The sequence below is a fragment of the Phycodurus eques genome, chromosome 5 (assembly GCF_024500275.1).
Source record: "Phycodurus eques isolate BA_2022a chromosome 5, UOR_Pequ_1.1, whole genome shotgun sequence".
In the NCBI taxonomy this organism is placed as follows: domain Eukaryota; kingdom Metazoa; phylum Chordata; class Actinopteri; order Syngnathiformes; family Syngnathidae; genus Phycodurus; species Phycodurus eques.
In genome coordinates, this window is record NC_084529.1 from 15,025,063 (window position 1) to 15,043,746 (window position 18,684).

An 18,684-nucleotide genomic window follows, 5' to 3' on the forward strand; every position below is an offset into this window, starting at 1 on the left:
CAACTTGTCTTCACTTTCAATAAAACTCAGAAATTATCAGGCTTTTTTGTTACCAAGCACTCATTAAAAATAAGTTGTACAATAGCTGAACAAACCATTTTTTACTGGCTACTGATTTCAAAAGTAATAATATGAGACAATCACACAGCTATGGAAAAAAATTACTCGACCACACTTTGTTTCTTCAATTTCTTGTTCATTTTAATGTCTGGTACCACTAAAGTTATATTACCCGATGAACACGACAAAAATGCATCTGATTCCATAACATTTGATGTCCTATTTGACGTGCTTAAGCTTCATTGTATTTCCAGTGATGCTGGTGATATTAAAAAAAAAAAAAAAAAAGGAAAATGGCGACATATTAACTTAAACTCTTATTAGCTATTTTTCTTGTCATCATTATTTGTCCAAACAAATGTACAGTAAGTAGCTTTAGTTGTCCCAGGCATTAAAAATGAACAAGAAACTGAAGAAACAAAGGTGGTCCAATCATTTTTTCCATGACTCTACATTTAGATGGGTTCACGGTCATAACGGCCATGACTACGATAAAATGCTCGAAGGACATGTTGGCCTCATGTTTCATGGCCTCATGACATGATGTACTTGTGTTCAGATGAGTTTGGGTTAGTTTTAATGTTCTTGGTGTTCAATTGCCATGACGGTCTGACGTTCTAATGACATGGTTTCACGGCTTCCTCCGGTTCCAATGGGTGAGGGTTAGTTCTAATGTTCATGGTGTTCTAATGTTATAATGACATGACGTTATCATGTTCTAATGATGTTCTCACATACTGTAGAATGTTCTCATGTTCAAATGACTGCAGTGGTGTAGAACTGCAGTGCAACATTCATAGAACTGGAAGAAGGGGAAACAGGCCTGGTGGCTTGCAGCTTGCGGGAAAATGGGAAAGGAGCGTAACAGTTGCCGATGCACTTTTTTAGATGTTTACTGAATGTCAAAAAAACAACAACAGTAAAACACAACGAGTACACTCACGCAGAAGCTGCTGTCGGCCACAGCTCTCACCCAGACACTCACGCAGATCCGCCAACATCACATGCAAAGCCTCTTAGAAGCCCATGCATGCACCCCCCCACATGCAAAGCCTCTTAGAAGCCCATGCATGCACACATACACTCCAGTAAGTATTTTCTATACATTTTATGCTTGCAAATATTTTTACATACATTTACAATGTGTTAAAAAGGTGCATTTTAATAAGTTTAGGTGTGATTTAATAAGTTTTAATCTTTTTAAAACATAAAAATCCGATATGGTCTCTCTGTATCACTGATACTGTATACTGTTGCTGTCGGGGAGAAACCTATTATGTCCAAATATCCTCAATTGGGTATCCATCCATTTTCTGAGCCGCTTCTCCTCACTCGGGTCGCGGTCGTGCTGGAGCCTATCCCAGCTGTCATCGGGCAGGAGGCGGGGTACACCCTGAACTGGTTGCCAGCCAATCGCAGGGCACATACAAACAAACAACCATTCGCACTCACAGTCACACCTATGGGCAATTTAGAGTCTCCAATTACTGCATGTTTTTGGGATGTGGGAGGAAACCGGAGTGCCCGGAGAAAACCCATGCAGGCAACATGCAAACTCCTCACAGGCGGGGCCGGGGATTGAACCCGGGTCCTCAGAACTGTGAGGCTGACGCTCTAACCAGTCCGCCACCGTGCCGCCTCAAATGTGTATTTTTTATTTTATTTTTTTAACAAATCAAGACTAATGTTCAGTTCCCACGTGGTGGTAATTTTTACAAATTATTAAATAATCCAAGGTGTTGAAAATAGCTTGAGGGCAACTCTATTAACGCTCTTGGCCACTTCAACTGTCTGACAAGCGTCGTATAGCTCCACCTCTTAACTCTGCGGAAGCTTCGCGGAATTGCACTGCCTCCATTTTGAAAGTCCGTAGATTTTTTGGGGGACTAAAAAGAGTGAAAATCTGTTAGATACATTTGAGTAGGCTTGTTTTGTTTAAAATGAAGTGCTGTAATGCTTCTGCTAAGAAGAAACAAGTCAGCCACCAAGGTAAGATTGTGTTTAGCTTACTCAGATCATTGCTTTATTTATTGCATCATTCATGGCTCTAAGATTTTTTAAAACAAGTTTTGGAAGATGACATACCCACAGTCGTTAGCTTTTGTGAAATATTAAAGTTTAATAAAGTGAGCACAGACTTTGACCGTCACAGCTGGTGGCAGTGATGTGATGCGTCCATAACTTCTAATCAATGGCAGCGTAATTAATTTGCGTTTTTTTGTTTTTTGTTTTTAGCTAATTATGGATAGAAAGTAGCGATTGAACATGATTATGAGGAGGTGTTTTGATGATTTTGGTTTGGAACAGTATATGACAGCAAGATGCCGTTTTTTTTGTTTTTGTTTGTTTTTTAATTCCTTGAATAGTAGTCATTTGGAGATGGGAGGATTTCTGCCCGACATCAATGAAATGTCCGACATCGATGAAAAATGTATTTATAAATCCATTTTCTAAAGCATTTGTCCTCATTAATGCCACGGGTAATCGGAGTCAATCTCAGCTGACCTTGATACACCGCGTCTTTAATCTTCAGGCACCAAAACATTTTGAGAATGACAAAGTATTTAATGTTCGCCTGCAAAAGAAAAGAGCAAACAGCCAAGTGTTCGTCCTGCTGCACTGTAAACTTAGCTTGTGCTGATCTTGTAATTTCCTAGATCCAGCCTCTCAGCTGAACTGTAAAACCTGATGTGTCCACTGAGTGCGTTTGTGTGTGCGCACGCTGGGGTTTCGAGTCAGAGTTGTATTACAGTGCTGCTGATGAGTCGGCCGGCTGCGAGGCTGATACCTCCGCCGCGTCCAGCACATTGACCAGGCATTTAGATAAAACCTTCGATCTTCCAGCAGCACAGAAGGTCACCGCCTGCCTCTGGTTTCCCTGCTGGTCTGTCTGTCCGCCTCCTGTCCTCCCCGCGTAAACGTGTCCGTATTCCAATCCAGAGTGACCCGAGTACTCCCGCAACCTCTCTTCGGTTTCACCGCCAAGGCCGAACAATACTAAGTGCGTCTGTCTGACTCGTTCAATTGAAATAGCAAAACATGCCGGGCGATGCTGTTCCACAGTGTGCTGGTAATACACATTCAAATGCCTCAAAGAAAGAAAAAAAAGAAGAAGAAAAAAGCAACCTTGATTCAGATTTGTACCAACATTGAATGGGTACTTCCTTGGCCCCTGTACCACGTAATCATTTATGAAGACTTTATGCCTATCAAGCTTATGCCTCGTTCTTTTGCTTAAACACACTTACCGACAATCGGGCCAAATTTGCACATTTTTCTTGCCTTTCAATCAAAGTCAGCAACAGACAGATTCTCGGATGTCTCTGAAAGATTATCCTGAGCTTTTATCCTGAGGTGCGGGGTCTGTAATGAGTGACGGTCAGGGCCGACAATCGTAATTGTTGAACCTCTTCAATATTTACGATGACAAATCTTTCAGTAGGGTACACACAAACTGACCATCGGGCCAAATTTGGACATTTTCCCTTCCTTTCGATCAAAGTTAGCAACGGCCAGATTTCTCTGAAAGACTACCCTGGGCGATTAACCTGAGGTATGGAGTGTGTTAAGAGTCACGGTAAGTGCCAACAACACATAAATGTTAAACTGTTTAATATTTATGATGGTAAACCCTTAAGCAGGGAACAAACGTACCAAAAATATTGAAAATGTTTCATCCCTTCTTTCAAAGTCTGCAAAAGATTCTCAGTTGTCTCTGAAAGAGTATCCTGGGCGAACATCCTATGATGTGACGTCTGTTAAGAGTGATATTTCCTCCGTGATCTTTATGGAAAACGATCAAAGCCAACAATCGTAAATGTTAAACTTGTTCAACAATAAAGATGGCAAATCCTTTAGCGGAAGACAAACATACCGACAATCGGGCAGAATATTTGCATTTTCTCTCTTGCATTTCAAATCAGCAAAGGACATTTTTTTATATATCGCTGTAAGATTATCTTGAAGTGTGAGGTCAGGCCATCAATCGCAAATGCTGTTGAATAATTACGATCCCTAACACTTAATGTTAGGGATCGTAATTATTTTGGCCAAACCACAAACTCAGTGATTGTGTGGCGATAAAGAGCGATAACCAATCAGGAGGCAACCTGAAGCTCGAAAAATGACGAAGAGAATTTGCCACCGCAATGTAATTAGCAGATAAGCAAACAGTTAGCCAACTAGCTTCTTCTATTTCTTCTTCTCCTACTGGAACTAGAACAAACATCGTTAAGCGTGTGCTGTGTTGGTCATCTCAAGTACACGACACAGAGCAGTAAGCGCAAGTGCGGCGATTTTTTTTCCTTGTCATAAGTGTGGTCTCTAACATTTGATGAAAAATCAGTATGTTTATGCTGGAGTCTCTCATCCACTCCCATCTGCCGTGTCTGTCGGATGTGAACTATAAATAAAGTCAGAAATACTCGCACAGCGTCTGGCTCCTCGGAGGGAGCGGAGTGGGGTGAAGGAGGTTCACGGGGTCAGCGCATGAAGTGAAAGGTTTTCAGGCCTCGTCAGACTCCCTCCTGTCAATCAAGCACGTTTTTGTCAGTGAGCGAGGGAGAGAGAGGAAGGGGTGCGGTCGTCCACGGAGATAAATATCAAATGCATCTAATCTTAAAAAGCTCCTCGGGGAGTCGGCTGTCAAAAATCTGCACGGAAATAAATGGGCACGCGCATAAGTTCTTTGTCCGCAAAAAAATCTTGTCTGACACTTCCTCATTTTTTACACAGATTTATTTCACTAAATCTTTCCTGTCCGAATTATTTCGGAACCTTCGGAAGTAGTAGTAGTTTAAAGTATTTGTGCTAAAGACGCAGGTTACCTCTGACTGAGGGTGACGGGACGTTGAAGTCCAAATTCTCGATCACAGATGGAGGAATTTTCTCGACGTCCTGCAATGTAAAAAAACAGACGAGGAAACTGGATTAAAAAACAGAAAATACTCATCACATTTCTGATCAAATATATGGGAAACATTTTAACTGACTCAATGTGTTAATAATTCAAAACGATGGCACAAAACGTTAAGCGGTACAAACCGGAACCGTGCTGAGAATCATCTTTCATCTTTAAAATGTATTTGGTATGTTACGATACGGCGGACGACTGGTTAGCACATCTGCCTCACAGTTCTGAGGACTGGGGTTCGAATCCCGGCCCCGCCTGTGTGGAGTTTGCATGTTCTCCCCATGTCTGCGTGGGTTTTCTCCGGATATTCCGGTTTCCTCCCACCACCCAAAAATATGCGTGGTAGTTTGATTGAAGATTCTAAATTGCCCGTATGTGTGAATGTGAGTGCGAATGGTTGTTTGTTTCTATGTGCCCTGCGATTGGCTGGCGACCAGTTCAGGGTGTACCCCGCCTCTCGCCCGAAGATAGCTGGGATCGGCTCCAGCACGCCCGCGACCCTAGTGACGATAAGCGGAACGGAAGATGAATGAAATGAATAAATGTTACGATACACATTCTCTTCGTTTTGTTGACTGAATGTGCCTCCATGAATTTACATGAAAAGACATTAAATGCACAAATCATCCAGATTACAAGACTCGTGTACATTTAACATTAGTATTAAGAGACAAGTGCCATTCAAAAGACAGTCCAGAAGAACTGAAGTCATAAATCTTCTTCCTAAAAAAATAACAACTCGGCCGCGCTTCTTGTGGGGAGAAACGAGGCTAAAGAGGGACACAGCAGATTAAAGCAGACTCTCTCTCAATCTAACAATGCGAACCATTCACGTCTCCGTAATCCGACTCAACACCGGGCCAAACGGACTGCGACCCGTTTGGCTGCGCTTGACGACGGTCAATATGTATGACTGGATTAAAACCACAGAGAATCAAGTCGTACCGGCAGAAAAATTTCAAAAGAATTTAGCAGAATTTCTTACAGAATTAATTAGTAGAACATGAACAATATTAGGGGGGTACCGTGAAAATATTTTCTGGTTTATCTTTATTATTAAGGAAGTAATTCCACTAACTTCAAGATGGGTAGATTGATGGGGAAATAAATATATATATTCACAAATTTAACAAGCTATCGTTCGCCTGATTCCCTAAGTCATTTTTCATTTACTGTCACAATATTAATAAAATAATACCAATGTGCTTGCGATAAAGTGTGTTTTTTCTTTGTTTGTGTAGATTCTCAGTCATCCAGGTCATGGTAATCTGAAAATGTAGCATTGATGAGGGAAAGAAATTGAAATCCGATTTAAAAAGATTAGCAGACAAAAATGTTGCTTGTAGGTATATGGCAAGTCATAAGTACAGTCAACTGATGCTACATTTGCACAATGAGTATATATTTTTGACAGCAATTCATGATGACATAATTCCAGGATTTACACACATTATTAGAATTTCATAGAAATGTGCTACTAGTCAAAAACTGCTCCAGAAAGAAGTTTGTTTTTAGAGCTGCTTCTCCACTATCTTTGTGGAATATTTGGAAAGTTGTTTTGAAAAAAATATATACTTTCATGGAGTGAATGACTGCTCGTTAGTCGCTGTGATGCTCATGTTGATCATTGCTTTCCAAATTGAAGATGAATCAAGTCTTATCTATCTGCAAAATTAAGAAGTAATCTTAACTTTTCACAATTTTCGCGTACATTCCCGTGAGACTGCGTTGCACAGAAGCGTGTGCCATGAACGTTCTTGCTACCGCACATGTCCGCCTGCTCTGCATGTGTGTACTTCGTCCAAATAAATTGCAACACACGCACACACACGGATTGACAGGTAGGGCGCGGGGCCCACATGCTACATGGCAGCAGCGTGTGGGGTCAAGGCCTTTCCCAGGTGCAAATTCACGAGAGAGAGAGAGAGAGAGAGAGAGAGAGAGAGAGAGAGAGAGAGAGAAGGGGAGGGTGAGGGAGAGTTCAGAGGCTGGGCACAACATGGCGGGTCACCTTGCTTTGCTTTCGAGATCAATGTCTGTTTGACTGGCAGAGCGTGTGAGTGGCCGCTCGCTCGCTTCATTGAGATGCAGCAACAAACGCGCACCACGCCGGTCTCGCCTGCAGCTCCGCAAGCGTGTGTGCGCGCGCACCGACTGCATTTGCGTGACGCACGCCTCCTCCTCGCTTCGTGTTCACCGCACGCCGTCAAACAAAACGCGCAGCGGACTCCGTCCGTGGCTGTTAAAAGCCGCAAAGGAGACATCGGGAGTCATTGAATCCTTAATTAGCTGAATGTTCCACCTTTCGGATGCAAACTCGGCATCTGCAAGCATATATAGTGTTTGGGAAGGGGGGAAAAAAAATCACATTTATAGCATATTTGTTAAAATATTCCATATATAAATTAATAGTAAAACATGATCTGTGAGAAAAAAAATCAGCCACTTCTGGCCTTATCTTGTGCCTCTAGTTTGATATACAAGAAACCACCACGCCCGAGAAAAACAACCAATTAGAGACAGACGGCTTGACTTACGAGGTGTAAGGCCCAAAACAAGATTTTTACCTAAAAAGTCCACCTTTACAAAGAAAATAATGTTCAGTGTTTTTGATTGAGATGCACTGTTAAAAGTTGATTATTGCAACGAACTACTAATTAACGACAAAGTGCTTGTGTTTTTTACATACTTGGCAAATAAAGAGGATTCTGATTCTGATTGCATTGGTTGTGTACAACTGTACTGTACCATACTTAGAGCTGGTTTTCAATTGGTTCGGTTATCCTTTTTAGCTACACGAGACTCAAAACATTGGAAAAGGTTCTTGCGATGATCCAGTGGAGTAGTGGACCACTGCAAACTAAAAATCCAATGATAAAGTCTCACGAGTCGATCTCAATAAAAACGGAGCGGTACCGTTATCGTTGGAAAGACTATTATATCATAATATTGCGCCACATTACTAAAAGAGTTCCCCTAGAAACTGACGACTTCTGGTGACAGTTCATGTTGTGGATCTTGCAGGTCTACCTTATGTTGTGGCTGCCGAGCGGGAGTGATCATTTGGATTGGATTCAGACCTTCACAATACCTCACACTCACACACACACACACACACACACTTCTGAAGATGACAGGACAAATTGAATTCCAAGTTACATAAGTCAGGGCGAGCCAGTCTGTCAGTGCAGGTGCCCGCGAGGGACGCGGCGTGAATGCCAGCCATTTAAATCGCTTTAAATGTAAATGTTTATTGTGCCGAGTGATGCAGATGCAGATCAGTCGGAGGAGATTGGAAATGTATCGAGCGTACGCTTGTCTTTCCCAGAACACGAACGAGACGTCGGGCTGCAAATTAAAGAAGAATATGATTTGCTCGGGTAATGCAAAACACTTTCCACTATAGAGGACAACACGCTGGCTTTTCTCCATCTCGACATTTTATTACACCTTCCTTTTTGTTTGTTTGTTTGTTTTTGTTTTTGGGGGTCTGACATAACCAAAGTACAGAACAAGCTCCACAATGTCATGATCAAATGACTTCGTCCCATAGATTTAATGCACTTAGCTCCCTTTTGTTGATGCTAATTCCGAGGCATGAAAGTGAGCTACGTCGCCATGATTCGCATGTCAATACTGATAACATTTCAAAGCGATTTCCCACAGTTGACCGTAAAAGTGCACGGCCCCAATACCGTGACAAGGGGACAACTACATTATCTTAAATAACTTCATCACAGGGCGAGACTCTGAAGTGAGTGACGAGTCAATACGTAGCGAGGCGGAGAATTAATAATGTGGCCTACGTATGTGCAACGTGCGTCTTTCAAACGGGACAGGAAACGCTCAAATGTTGTTTTCCTGTGCCCACTTGCTGCTTCTTCAACACGGGAAGTTAAACTTGCCCAGAACGTGCACACACAGAGACACACAACACATAAACAGATTTTCCACACACCATAATCAGCAATGTTGCACTTTCGGAAACAATGGATGCAGGGCAGCTGTACAGGAATGTCCAGTTCTGGGTTGTAATTAAGTAGAAGGCTATATTGACCTCATCAGATAGGAAGGCCATAAATTAGTGGATGCACACACACACACACACACACACACACACACACACTGAAAGGCTTCTCCAGAACATTCCTCGGCTCGTTTATCACGAGGAAAGAGCAGCAAATCAGCCGGCCAAGCTACACACAAAATCATCATCCGGGTTATACGAAACCATCAACTCACTCGGGACCACAGAGAGCCAGGTGGCAGGTCACAGTGTGTGTGTGTGTGTGCGCGCGTGTGTGTTTGTTTGCGCACAATGAGAGCTGACTATGCACCAGCTGCAGCATTCAAACACTTGACCACGATGCAAAGTTTCCATAAGAAACGCACACATTTGAAGAAGAACCAATAAAGGCACTCTCATTGTGTGCGCGCGCACACACACGTGGACGCGCGCGGGCACGTGCACACACACACATAAACACTGCATGTGCTGCATGCATGGTGACCTTGCACAGTAGCTTTGTTCTTTTAAGCCATGCACGTCTGCAGGAAGCCAGTCGGCCTGAAGGACTTTGAACGCCTCATGTGGCCCTTCAGTGTGCGTGTTTTTTTTATTTATTTAATTTTTTTTTATTTTAGTCTACTTAAATTGGAGAGTTTTACACTAAGGTAAAAGTGGCAGATTGTCTTCAAACAGTGAAACTGTAATATTATCATGCCATATCTGCCATTTCAGAATTGCTATAAAATATTAGTTTCACATCCATATCTGCAGGTTAATTGTTTAAAATGTTGGAACATGTTTCATTTTCCTCACTAGCCGTGATTCCATTTAAGCACGTTTTTTTATTTATATTGAATCTACATTAAATTGATTTTTTTTTTCGTGAGTCTTTTTCCTTTTGTTTTTGTTTTTTGTTTGTTTTTGTACATAGCGAATCCAACAAGTGGACGCGTGTCAAGTGAAAAAGTGCAAGTTTACTCAAAACTTAATCATTGACGAGCTCCGTTGCACACAACGCTCACATCTGGCCTTCGCAGTACGTTATTTAAAGTATTACATTTTTGATAACTGCTTTGCGCAACAGGTGAAGGCCACCACTTTTATCATGTAGGAAAGAAAAAAAACATTTTCCAAGAATGAATAGTCACATTAACCTCTTAATGATAATACACTATGGGCTCGAAAATAAAATAGACATTCGGGATCTCAATGTTTGCCGAGTTATATCAGTGCGTAAAATGTGCATTGTCCTTCCACTTCGAGTAGACATTTATTTCCAATCTATGCTCGTATAACTGACATATTTTTGTTGTTGTTGTTTTCCTCTTCAGGCGGAAGCAAAGTCACACAACACAAAACAGGTTTGTGCTCTGGTCGACACACAAGCGGAGAGTCACGAACAGACCGTGCGTAATCGAAAACACTCCAATAAGAAAGAAAACACTGTCAGAAGAAAGCATGTTTTTTTCATGTTTATTGCTGTATTGTGTATTTATCCAAGATTCACATTGGCTGCTACATGATGCTTAACACTGGGAGAACGTCATAGATTTTCCAAACAGTTGATTTAGCGTGCACGACCCATACAGGGCTCTGCGTCGAGTCCTCCAAAGTGCAAAACACTGAAGAGGTCGTTTTTAGGCGACAATTTGGCCCACTTGTTGACGTAATGGCCAATTGCGTTTGTGCGTCATTAGTCAGGATGAATTAAAATAGTCTGTCGGTGAATCCCGAATACACCAGTTGATTTATTTCACTGTCACGCCGACGTGAGTGGGCTCCAAAAAGGACGCGTGAAAGTGTGTCAAGGTCCAAGTGACGCGTGGATGTGGTCCAGATCCCGTTAAAGGCGATGAGGCTGAGCAAAGCAGTCAAAAGAAAAAACGGAAAATAACATACACACAAATAAAAAAGAGAGAAAGGAAACATGACCAGCATGCGTGGCTTCACAGTCGTTTCTCTTTTTTTTTTGTATTTTTTGGGGGGGTTTTCCTTGACAAAAATGATCCAAACTTGTGCAGTTTTAGTTTGGATGTTTTCACAAGGGGGAAGGGGGGGGGGGGGCTCTGAAAATAACAACATAAAGCAGTCAGAACGCACACAAAACAGGAAAATGAATTGCTGGCATTGCGCGTGACGAAAGTGAGCCAACGAGAAGCGACGAGGAATCATTGAAACACGGAAAACATGACAAGCTTGAGAGTTATCGATGCAAAAGCCGAACTCCAAAGTCCGCCAACTCGTCATTGTCACCCAGAAACGCAAACATCTTTCTTTTTGACGGCTCGAGCTGTCGTTATGTTGCGCGCAAATGTAAAACAACAACAACAACAACAAGTTTTGGTTGAGTTCGCTCGAGTGGAGTTTTAGGCGGGGACTCACATGAAAAACTCCGGGGACGAGGGGTTGTGGTCGCTGCCGGAGCCCCCGTTTTCTCTGAAGCCGGTGGTGATGAGCTTCTCGTACTTCTCCTTGTAGGCGTCCCTCTCCCTGGCCAGCCGGGAGATCTCCTGCTTGAGGTGGTCCACCTGTTGGATCAGCTGCGTCTTCTCGCCCTCCAGGACGTGCCGCTGCTGCACCCGCTTGTAGCGGCACGACTGGGCATAGCCGCGGTTCTTAAGCGTCCTCCTCTTCTGCTTGAGACGGATCACCTCCTCCTTGCTGACCCCGCGCAGCTGCCGGTTGAGCTCCCGCACCGACATGGTGACCAGCTGCTCGTCCGAGAAGCGATCGTCCAGGCGCAGGTGCGGATGGTGGTGGTGGTGGTGGTTGTTGTTGTTGTTGCCCCCTGCGCCGCCGCCGCCGCCGCCGCCGCCGCCGCCGCCTCCGCCGCCGGACTGGGACCCGGAGGACGGGTGGTGTGCCCCCGCGTGGTGGTGGTGGTGGTGGTGATGGTGGTGGGGCGCGCCGGTTTGCGCCGCGGCCGCAGCGATGACCGCTGACACCACGGCGGCCGCCGAGCCCATCTCCTCCCCGGCCATGGCGCCCGCCGGGGCCGCCCCCCCGGCGAACTGCTGCCCCCTGGCATAGCCGTCGAAGCTCTGGAGCGGGTGGCTGCTGCTGATCAGCGCCTCTACGGCGTCCTCCGGGCTGAAGCCCAGAGCCTCGGGGTTGAGCTGCTGTTGGTAGCCGGTCATCCAGTAGAAATCCTCCAAGTGCGCCTTCTGCTCGCTCCCTGATCCCGGACTGGGCGCCGAGAAGCTTGGAGAGGGGGGAACCGAGCTGCAGGGCGTGCTCATCGGGGTGGAAGACAGGGATCCCCCGGCGACCAGGCGGCTGCACTGGCTGATGCTGCGATCGGGCTCCAGCGGCTCCTTTTTCACTTCAAACTTCATCAGATCGAAGTCATTAACATATTCCATGGCCAGGGGACTGGTGGGCAGGTCGGAGTTGCTCATTGCCAGCTCTGATGCCATCCTCTTGCTGTTGACAGTCCTCCAAAGGGGGTGAGGAGCGCCTGTCAAAGTGGGCTGTTGAGACACGCACTGAGCCAGCTTGATTTCTTTTTTTACTTCAAGCGGAGGAAATGTTCAAAATTTTTGAAAATAAAAACATAAAAACAGAAGATACAGTGCTCCTCGCACTGATTCGCTTCGGGAAAGAAGTTTGGGTGAGGTTTTTTTTTTGTTTCTGTTGTTGTAGTATATATAAATATATATATATATATATATATATATATATATAATTTTTTTTGAATGTGTTCCCCTTCGGTGTGACGCAGTGGAGTAGCAGCGGCGTTCCCTGCCTGTCTCCCGGCGTGCGTGAGTGTGAGCGCCGCTCTGCCTCTTTCTGCCATTTAACACTTCATGGCTCCTTTTAGGATTAGCGCACCAATTTGAGGAGGCTCACGTATGTGTCCCGGGCAAATAGTTGCCTGCCGCTGCTGCTGGAGGAGGAGGAGCAGGAGGGGAGAAGAAAAAGGAGGACTTGAAGGGTGGAGGGTAAAAAAAAAAAAAAAAAAACTCCACCCAAGGATTGATAGATTTTCTTTCTTTACATCTTCTCTAAAAAAAAAAAAAAAAAAAAAAAAAAAAAAAGCGTTGCTCATTTTAGAAGCGACGTGAAGTCACAAAGCTAAAATTAAGCGAGAGTGCCAATGAGGTGCAGCAGCTCATTAGTATAATACAAGGTAAACGTTTGTAAAATGGACACAAAGTCTATTTTTGTTTGTTTATTTTTAACGCATTTGAAGCAATTGGGCATGTGGGGCGTTCGAATGCACAACGCAATTTGTGTTTTCTCTTATCAATTACATTAATTGGCAACAATTAAAAAAGTTTAACATTCACTATAACGTGTAAATATCATATCATAAAGCATGACGACGATGCTCCCTTTAAAAAAAAGGAATAAAAAGACAGCTTGCCTCACAAAAAGCAGAAGCAGCGAAGTGAGCGTGTGTCTGCGACCGCGTGACAGCTTTTAGAAACCCAATGTCGCCCCCTTTTGATGAAAATAAGTAATTCATGAAGGCGCTTGACGGCCCACCTTAATATGGGAAGAAGCAAAACACATTAAAACAAATATATATATATATATTTCTAAACTCTGAAAAGTGCCTTCATTAGGTAAACAGCTCTAAACAAAGGAGCGGAATCCAAATTATGGTGGAGCAAAGATCATAAAGACCGCGTTTGTGGTTAATGTGTCGATTATTGTGGCCTGCAGTATTGCAGAACTGCACGGCATCATACGGCAAGATGTTTTTAATAGTTTTCCATGCGTGCTGTTGTATTTGCATGTTCTCCGCCTGCTTGTTTGTTAGTTTGTTTTCTTGTACTCCAGCTTCCTCCCACATATCAAAAAACGGGTTCGGTTCATTGAAGACTTAAGCTTCCATATATGTGAATGTGAGTATTTATCGTTTGTTAATATATGTCCCCTGCGATTTGTTCGCCAACATGTATCCACCGTCGTGGAACGTTGAAATGCATTCAAAAAGGTAGAAAGGTATTATATAGCACAGCATTATTCTATGTAGCACCATGGACTTCTTTCAAGGTTCATAAAGTTTATTCTCAAAAAAACATTTGGTTCTCCTTTGGTGCTATATAGAACCATTGGATAATGGTTGGTTCACAAATGGCCACTGATGGTAGAGTGGTACACTGACCTGACTTTGGTGCAGGCAGCGTGGGTTTGCTGTAAATGTGAGTGCGAATGGTTGTCCGGGTCTATATGTGCCCTGCGACTGACTGGCGAGCAGTTCAGGGTGTAGTCCGCTTTTCGCCCGAAGTCAGCAGGAGTAGGCTCCAGCGCCCCGCAACCATAACCAGGATGAGCGGTGTTGAAAATGGATGTTTCACAAATGGGTGCCAAAAGTGCTTCCTCTATGTGGACCAGCCAAAGAACCACATGTGGGTACTGATGAACCTTTTTTTTTTTTTAAGAAGGTATTATACTGCCAAAATGATTTGCTTACGGCTTGACTCTCATATGAAATTAATTGGCATCCCTTTCTTAATCCATAGCCTTTCGCCGCTGAAGTGAAAAATAAGTACTTCATTTGATCATGTACATCGTTTGCACATGATTAAAAATTTGGTAAACTGACGTAATTTTCCACTCGTCTCCCCAAACATAACAGAATAATATATGTTAGAGTAATACATTTGAATCATGTTCGAATTAAGTACATTCAAAGGACCTTTTTTTCAGTGTATAATGGCTTCCACTTTTCTGGGAGGACTTTCCACAAGGTTGAGATGTGTGTTTGTGGGAATTTTTGACCATTCTTCAAGAAGCGCAGTCTCTGATCAAATTCATCCCAAATCTGTTCTATTGGGTTGAGGACAGAACTCTGGTCAGGTCAGGTACATTCACAGCAAACTCTCATCCACGTCGTTATGGGCCTTGCTTTGTGCACTGGTGCACAGACATGTTAGAACTAGGAAAGTTGGGAGCGTGGAATTGTCCAAAATCACTTGGCATGCTTAAAAAAAATCAGCGTTCCTTCCACTCGTAACTAAGGGGCAATATTTTGGACAAGTCCATGCTCCCAAATTTGTGGGAAAAATTTGGCGATGTTCAAATTAAACCATATAGATTAAGACTTGGGTGTCACTTAAAGACCCTGTAAAGTGAATTTAGGTATTTGTTTCTAAATACATTCTATGTTAGAAGATAATTGCTGGAAAAAACTGAGAACTATGTAGCACTCAATTGTGGAGATACTTGCATTAAATTGTTTTTTACAGTTTTTTTTATGCCATGGCCAAAACAGCGCACTTCAGAGTCCAGTATTAATCGCCCCCTCCTTCACTATTAAATAACTTTGGTGGCTTCGTTTGCATCAGCAGTTATACAGCGCAATTGTGACAACAGATAGCTAGTTAGCTATGCTGACACATCACAAATACATTTTCCCTTTGGATAGAGTGCTGGCGTGGTCACTTTAGAGTGCCTCATTGTTGTGACGTGGAAAAGCCCTGCGATGATTTATCCCAGCCACCGAAGGCTTTAAGCGGACATGTTTTTGTGACTCGAACATGTAGCTAGCTATATGTAGGCACACGAAAGATGCTAGCTAAAGTAGCATCCATTTTTGCGTGTTGAAGATGTGGTATTTGATTGACAGTCGGCAGTTGGGCGGGGCTGTGGTTTCATCAGAGTGGAGAGCGCGGACTGATTTTTTTTCACGATTTTGAAGCTTCATTTCATAAATGCAATTCTTTTAATCATTCAAGTTTGGCGGGGTTGTTAGCAACACTTTCTCTGTGGCGTGTCAAGTTTAGAAGACAATTATTTTCGCTCTACAGTACATTTTGCCAATATAGTATAGCTTGTCAAGAACCAAAACTAATCTATTCTTGTGTTCCGTTTATTAATTCACTTTGGTCCTTTTGAAAATACTGTAACATCTTTGCTTAAGGCGTGTTACACGACAACACGCGTGCTTTGAAATCCCGCGCACGCCGTTATCATCTCGCGTCGCCTCCCGCAGCATATCCTTCGCGAGCGGTTGCATACGAGTGCAAACAATAAGGCCTACACACAGAGGACTGGAGAGTAAATAAGAGCACTCTCAGTGGAATACGTCACACGGGGCTCCGTGGGGGCGGAGGGAGGGGCGGTGCTTCAGAAAACTCCAAAGTCGCCTGCAGATAATCCAACTCCCCGGTGTCCCCACACAAGTAAATATTCTCTTGGTCCCTGTGACTGTTCACAAGGATTTAACGTTAAACAGGGGAGGATAAACATCGTGTTTTATTCATTAGAGCGTACGACAGAGGGCCCTTGGACGCCTCGGAATAAATATTAAACAGATAAGGTGTCCCGTCTGATGTTACAGAGTAAATCCCGACTGGTAATAGACACAAGGCCGCACATACTGTATTTTTATGTGTTTATATTTAGTCATTATGTGGTGTCTGCTCTTGTGTTTATTAACACGCTGTAAAGGTGGATGAGTCTCGCACGAGGATGCAGACCACAGTCCACCCCTGTCGTCAGCCCTGCTAAGCAAGCCGCACGACAAACATTTTGATAAATGGACGCACACGTTTATTTTTTTACTTATACACTATATCACCTTTAAAATGCTAATATCATAGACTGGTTCAGACCTGAGAGGACCAAGGCTAAGAGCTAGTTTGAAACCATGCATCAGCTGCGTTCTGAACAAGATATTCTGAATGGGAAAATAAGTAAATAGGAACATCCTCAAACGCGACTGAAGCGGATAATTGTGAAAAAATGACAGGTGGCGACTAACAGCCGCACACCAGGCGAATCAGAATCTGAATCAGAATCAGCTTTACTGGCAAAGCATGTTCCGAGACACACAAGGAATTTCTTTGAATGACCATCACACAAATACCAATTTGCTGCAACTGAAAACCTTCGATTCTTGGTGCTCCTTTTGGAAAGCAACATTCTGAGGCTGCACATATACTGTGTTGTATTATTCTTTTTGGGGAACCACAAACAACATGGTGCCATTGTCAAGGATGGAGCGGATTGCCCTGGCCGCTGTAGCTATTTTATAATTACACAAAGTGAGGAAGCAGGTGGGAAAGTGTGGCTATTCGAGAGGCTGTTGTTTCCATTCATTCGTTGCGCTCGTGCATTACGCCGACAGAGACTCTCCATGCTTCGCTTTTTCAACCACAGGTATATATGAAATTATAAATATAGTTACGCATTATTGTAAACTCAATGTATACTGTATATATTCGCGGGAGTCAATTGTATGTTGTATGGAAACTAGTGACCGCCAGTAAATGTGAACGTTCACTTGAAACGAGCAAACTAATATTTTTCAACAAATTCAATTAAAAAAATAATAATAATGAAAGCTTTGTCATACTTTATTCAGTGTGTTGAAATTTCAGGATGAACCGAAAATGCACGCTAACCTTTACGTGTGTACCTAATTTGACCTTCGGTCGACTTCCTTTCGAGTGTCACATAGTGTCATCGGTCGTTTGCAACAGAGAGACTGGAAAACTCACAGAAAGGCATAGAAGTAGACATCCTTGGGAACCTTCACGAATCAAACACCTGTTGTGAATATTGCCGTTCAGCTACTTATAGTGTTAGACAACAGCCAGCTGTGCAAAACGTACTGAAACGTTGAACAGTTGGGCATTCAAAAGTTTAGAGAAGGTCAAATTAAGTTCACTTGGAAAGGTTAGAGTGCATTTGAGGTTCATCCGGAAATTTCAGCACAAAGCCCAATATTCCTAACTTTTTATGGGCACTGTAATTCTGTGATAATGCGTTGCAAGATATTTTATGGATGAACATAACAATATTTATGAGCCCCAACACAATCGAAAGCGTGAGATGTGTTTATTAACGTTATTGTTGTCAAGAGTTTGACGACAACGCGCGATCGATATTTGGCTCCCGCGCATGGATAACACATTAAAAGATGAAGTATCACAACATTAGAAGTGCCGTAAAATGTCCAGGCTGATTTATTATTCCTGCCGACTCATCAAATCTGAATAAAGGTCTTGAGCGGTTGACGTTTAAGACGGAAGCAAAGGGTAAGAATGTGAATGACGTGGCACCCAAAGTGTCCGTGACATTGAAGAGTTTCACAACTATTTTGGTGCACACCTGTGACCCTAGACGTTTGTGTGTGTGTGCTATAATGAGACTCTGCGTGACCTTCCAGGAGAACGCTGATAATGATGACCCTTCTCCCGAAACTCACTGTGATTTAGTGCTACAGTGACGTGCCTAATTGTTACATCCATTAAAAGCGTCCTCGTAAGTGTCACATTTGCTGTAGCCCTTCCTTTTATTGCGTTCTGTTTGCCCGCAGGCTCCCCCTCGAGATTCACACTTTCCTCGCACGTGCGCCTTGTTTGCAAGAGTTTACCTGCCAGGCCCAAACTCACCACTGGAGCCGTACCAGCTCTGTGAAAAGGAGGAAAAATAGCATTTATTCAAGACAAATGTGTCAAGGTAAACAGCGTCATATCCCAATGCTATATGAAATATTGAACGTTTTGTCACCTCCCCTGAAAAAGTGGATATTATTTTTGGTGGGGACTGACTTTTTCTGCATGGTGCGCTTTTTTAGAATCTCGCTCACACAAGCTAAAAAACACACTTTTAATGTGACACAAACTAAACTAAAGGATTTCTGTACGACGTAGATTATGCCTTATAATCGCTCATTGCGCTCCGACTGGGAGGTTGGCTCCATATTAATTCTCAATCCCCCGCTTAATGCCATATATTAAACTCT

The 18,684-nt window shown here is 43.2% G+C and overlaps 1 protein-coding gene across 3 annotated transcripts in view; it reads right to left on the bottom strand.

Annotated features, from left to right (window-relative positions):
• LOC133403106 (transcription factor Maf-like) overlaps positions 1-12,492 on the bottom strand; it is a 64,607-nt gene extending 52,115 nt beyond the window's left edge. For 2 of the 3 annotated variants that reach the window (XR_009768606.1, XM_061677658.1), the window contains exons 1-2: positions 11,364-12,492; positions 4,887-4,956 (exon numbers count right to left, since the gene is read on the bottom strand). Coding sequence is in view for 2 of the 3 variants with exons in the window: in XM_061677658.1 (XP_061533642.1) it covers positions 4,929-4,956; positions 11,364-12,397 (1,062 nt within the window). In the remaining variant the exon portion in view is untranslated. Of the gene's footprint in view, positions 1-4,886; positions 4,957-7,234; positions 7,297-11,363 lie in introns of those variants that run through there. The other variant, XM_061677657.1, reaches the window with a different exon arrangement.
• Positions 12,493-18,684: the final 6,192 nt, after the last annotated feature.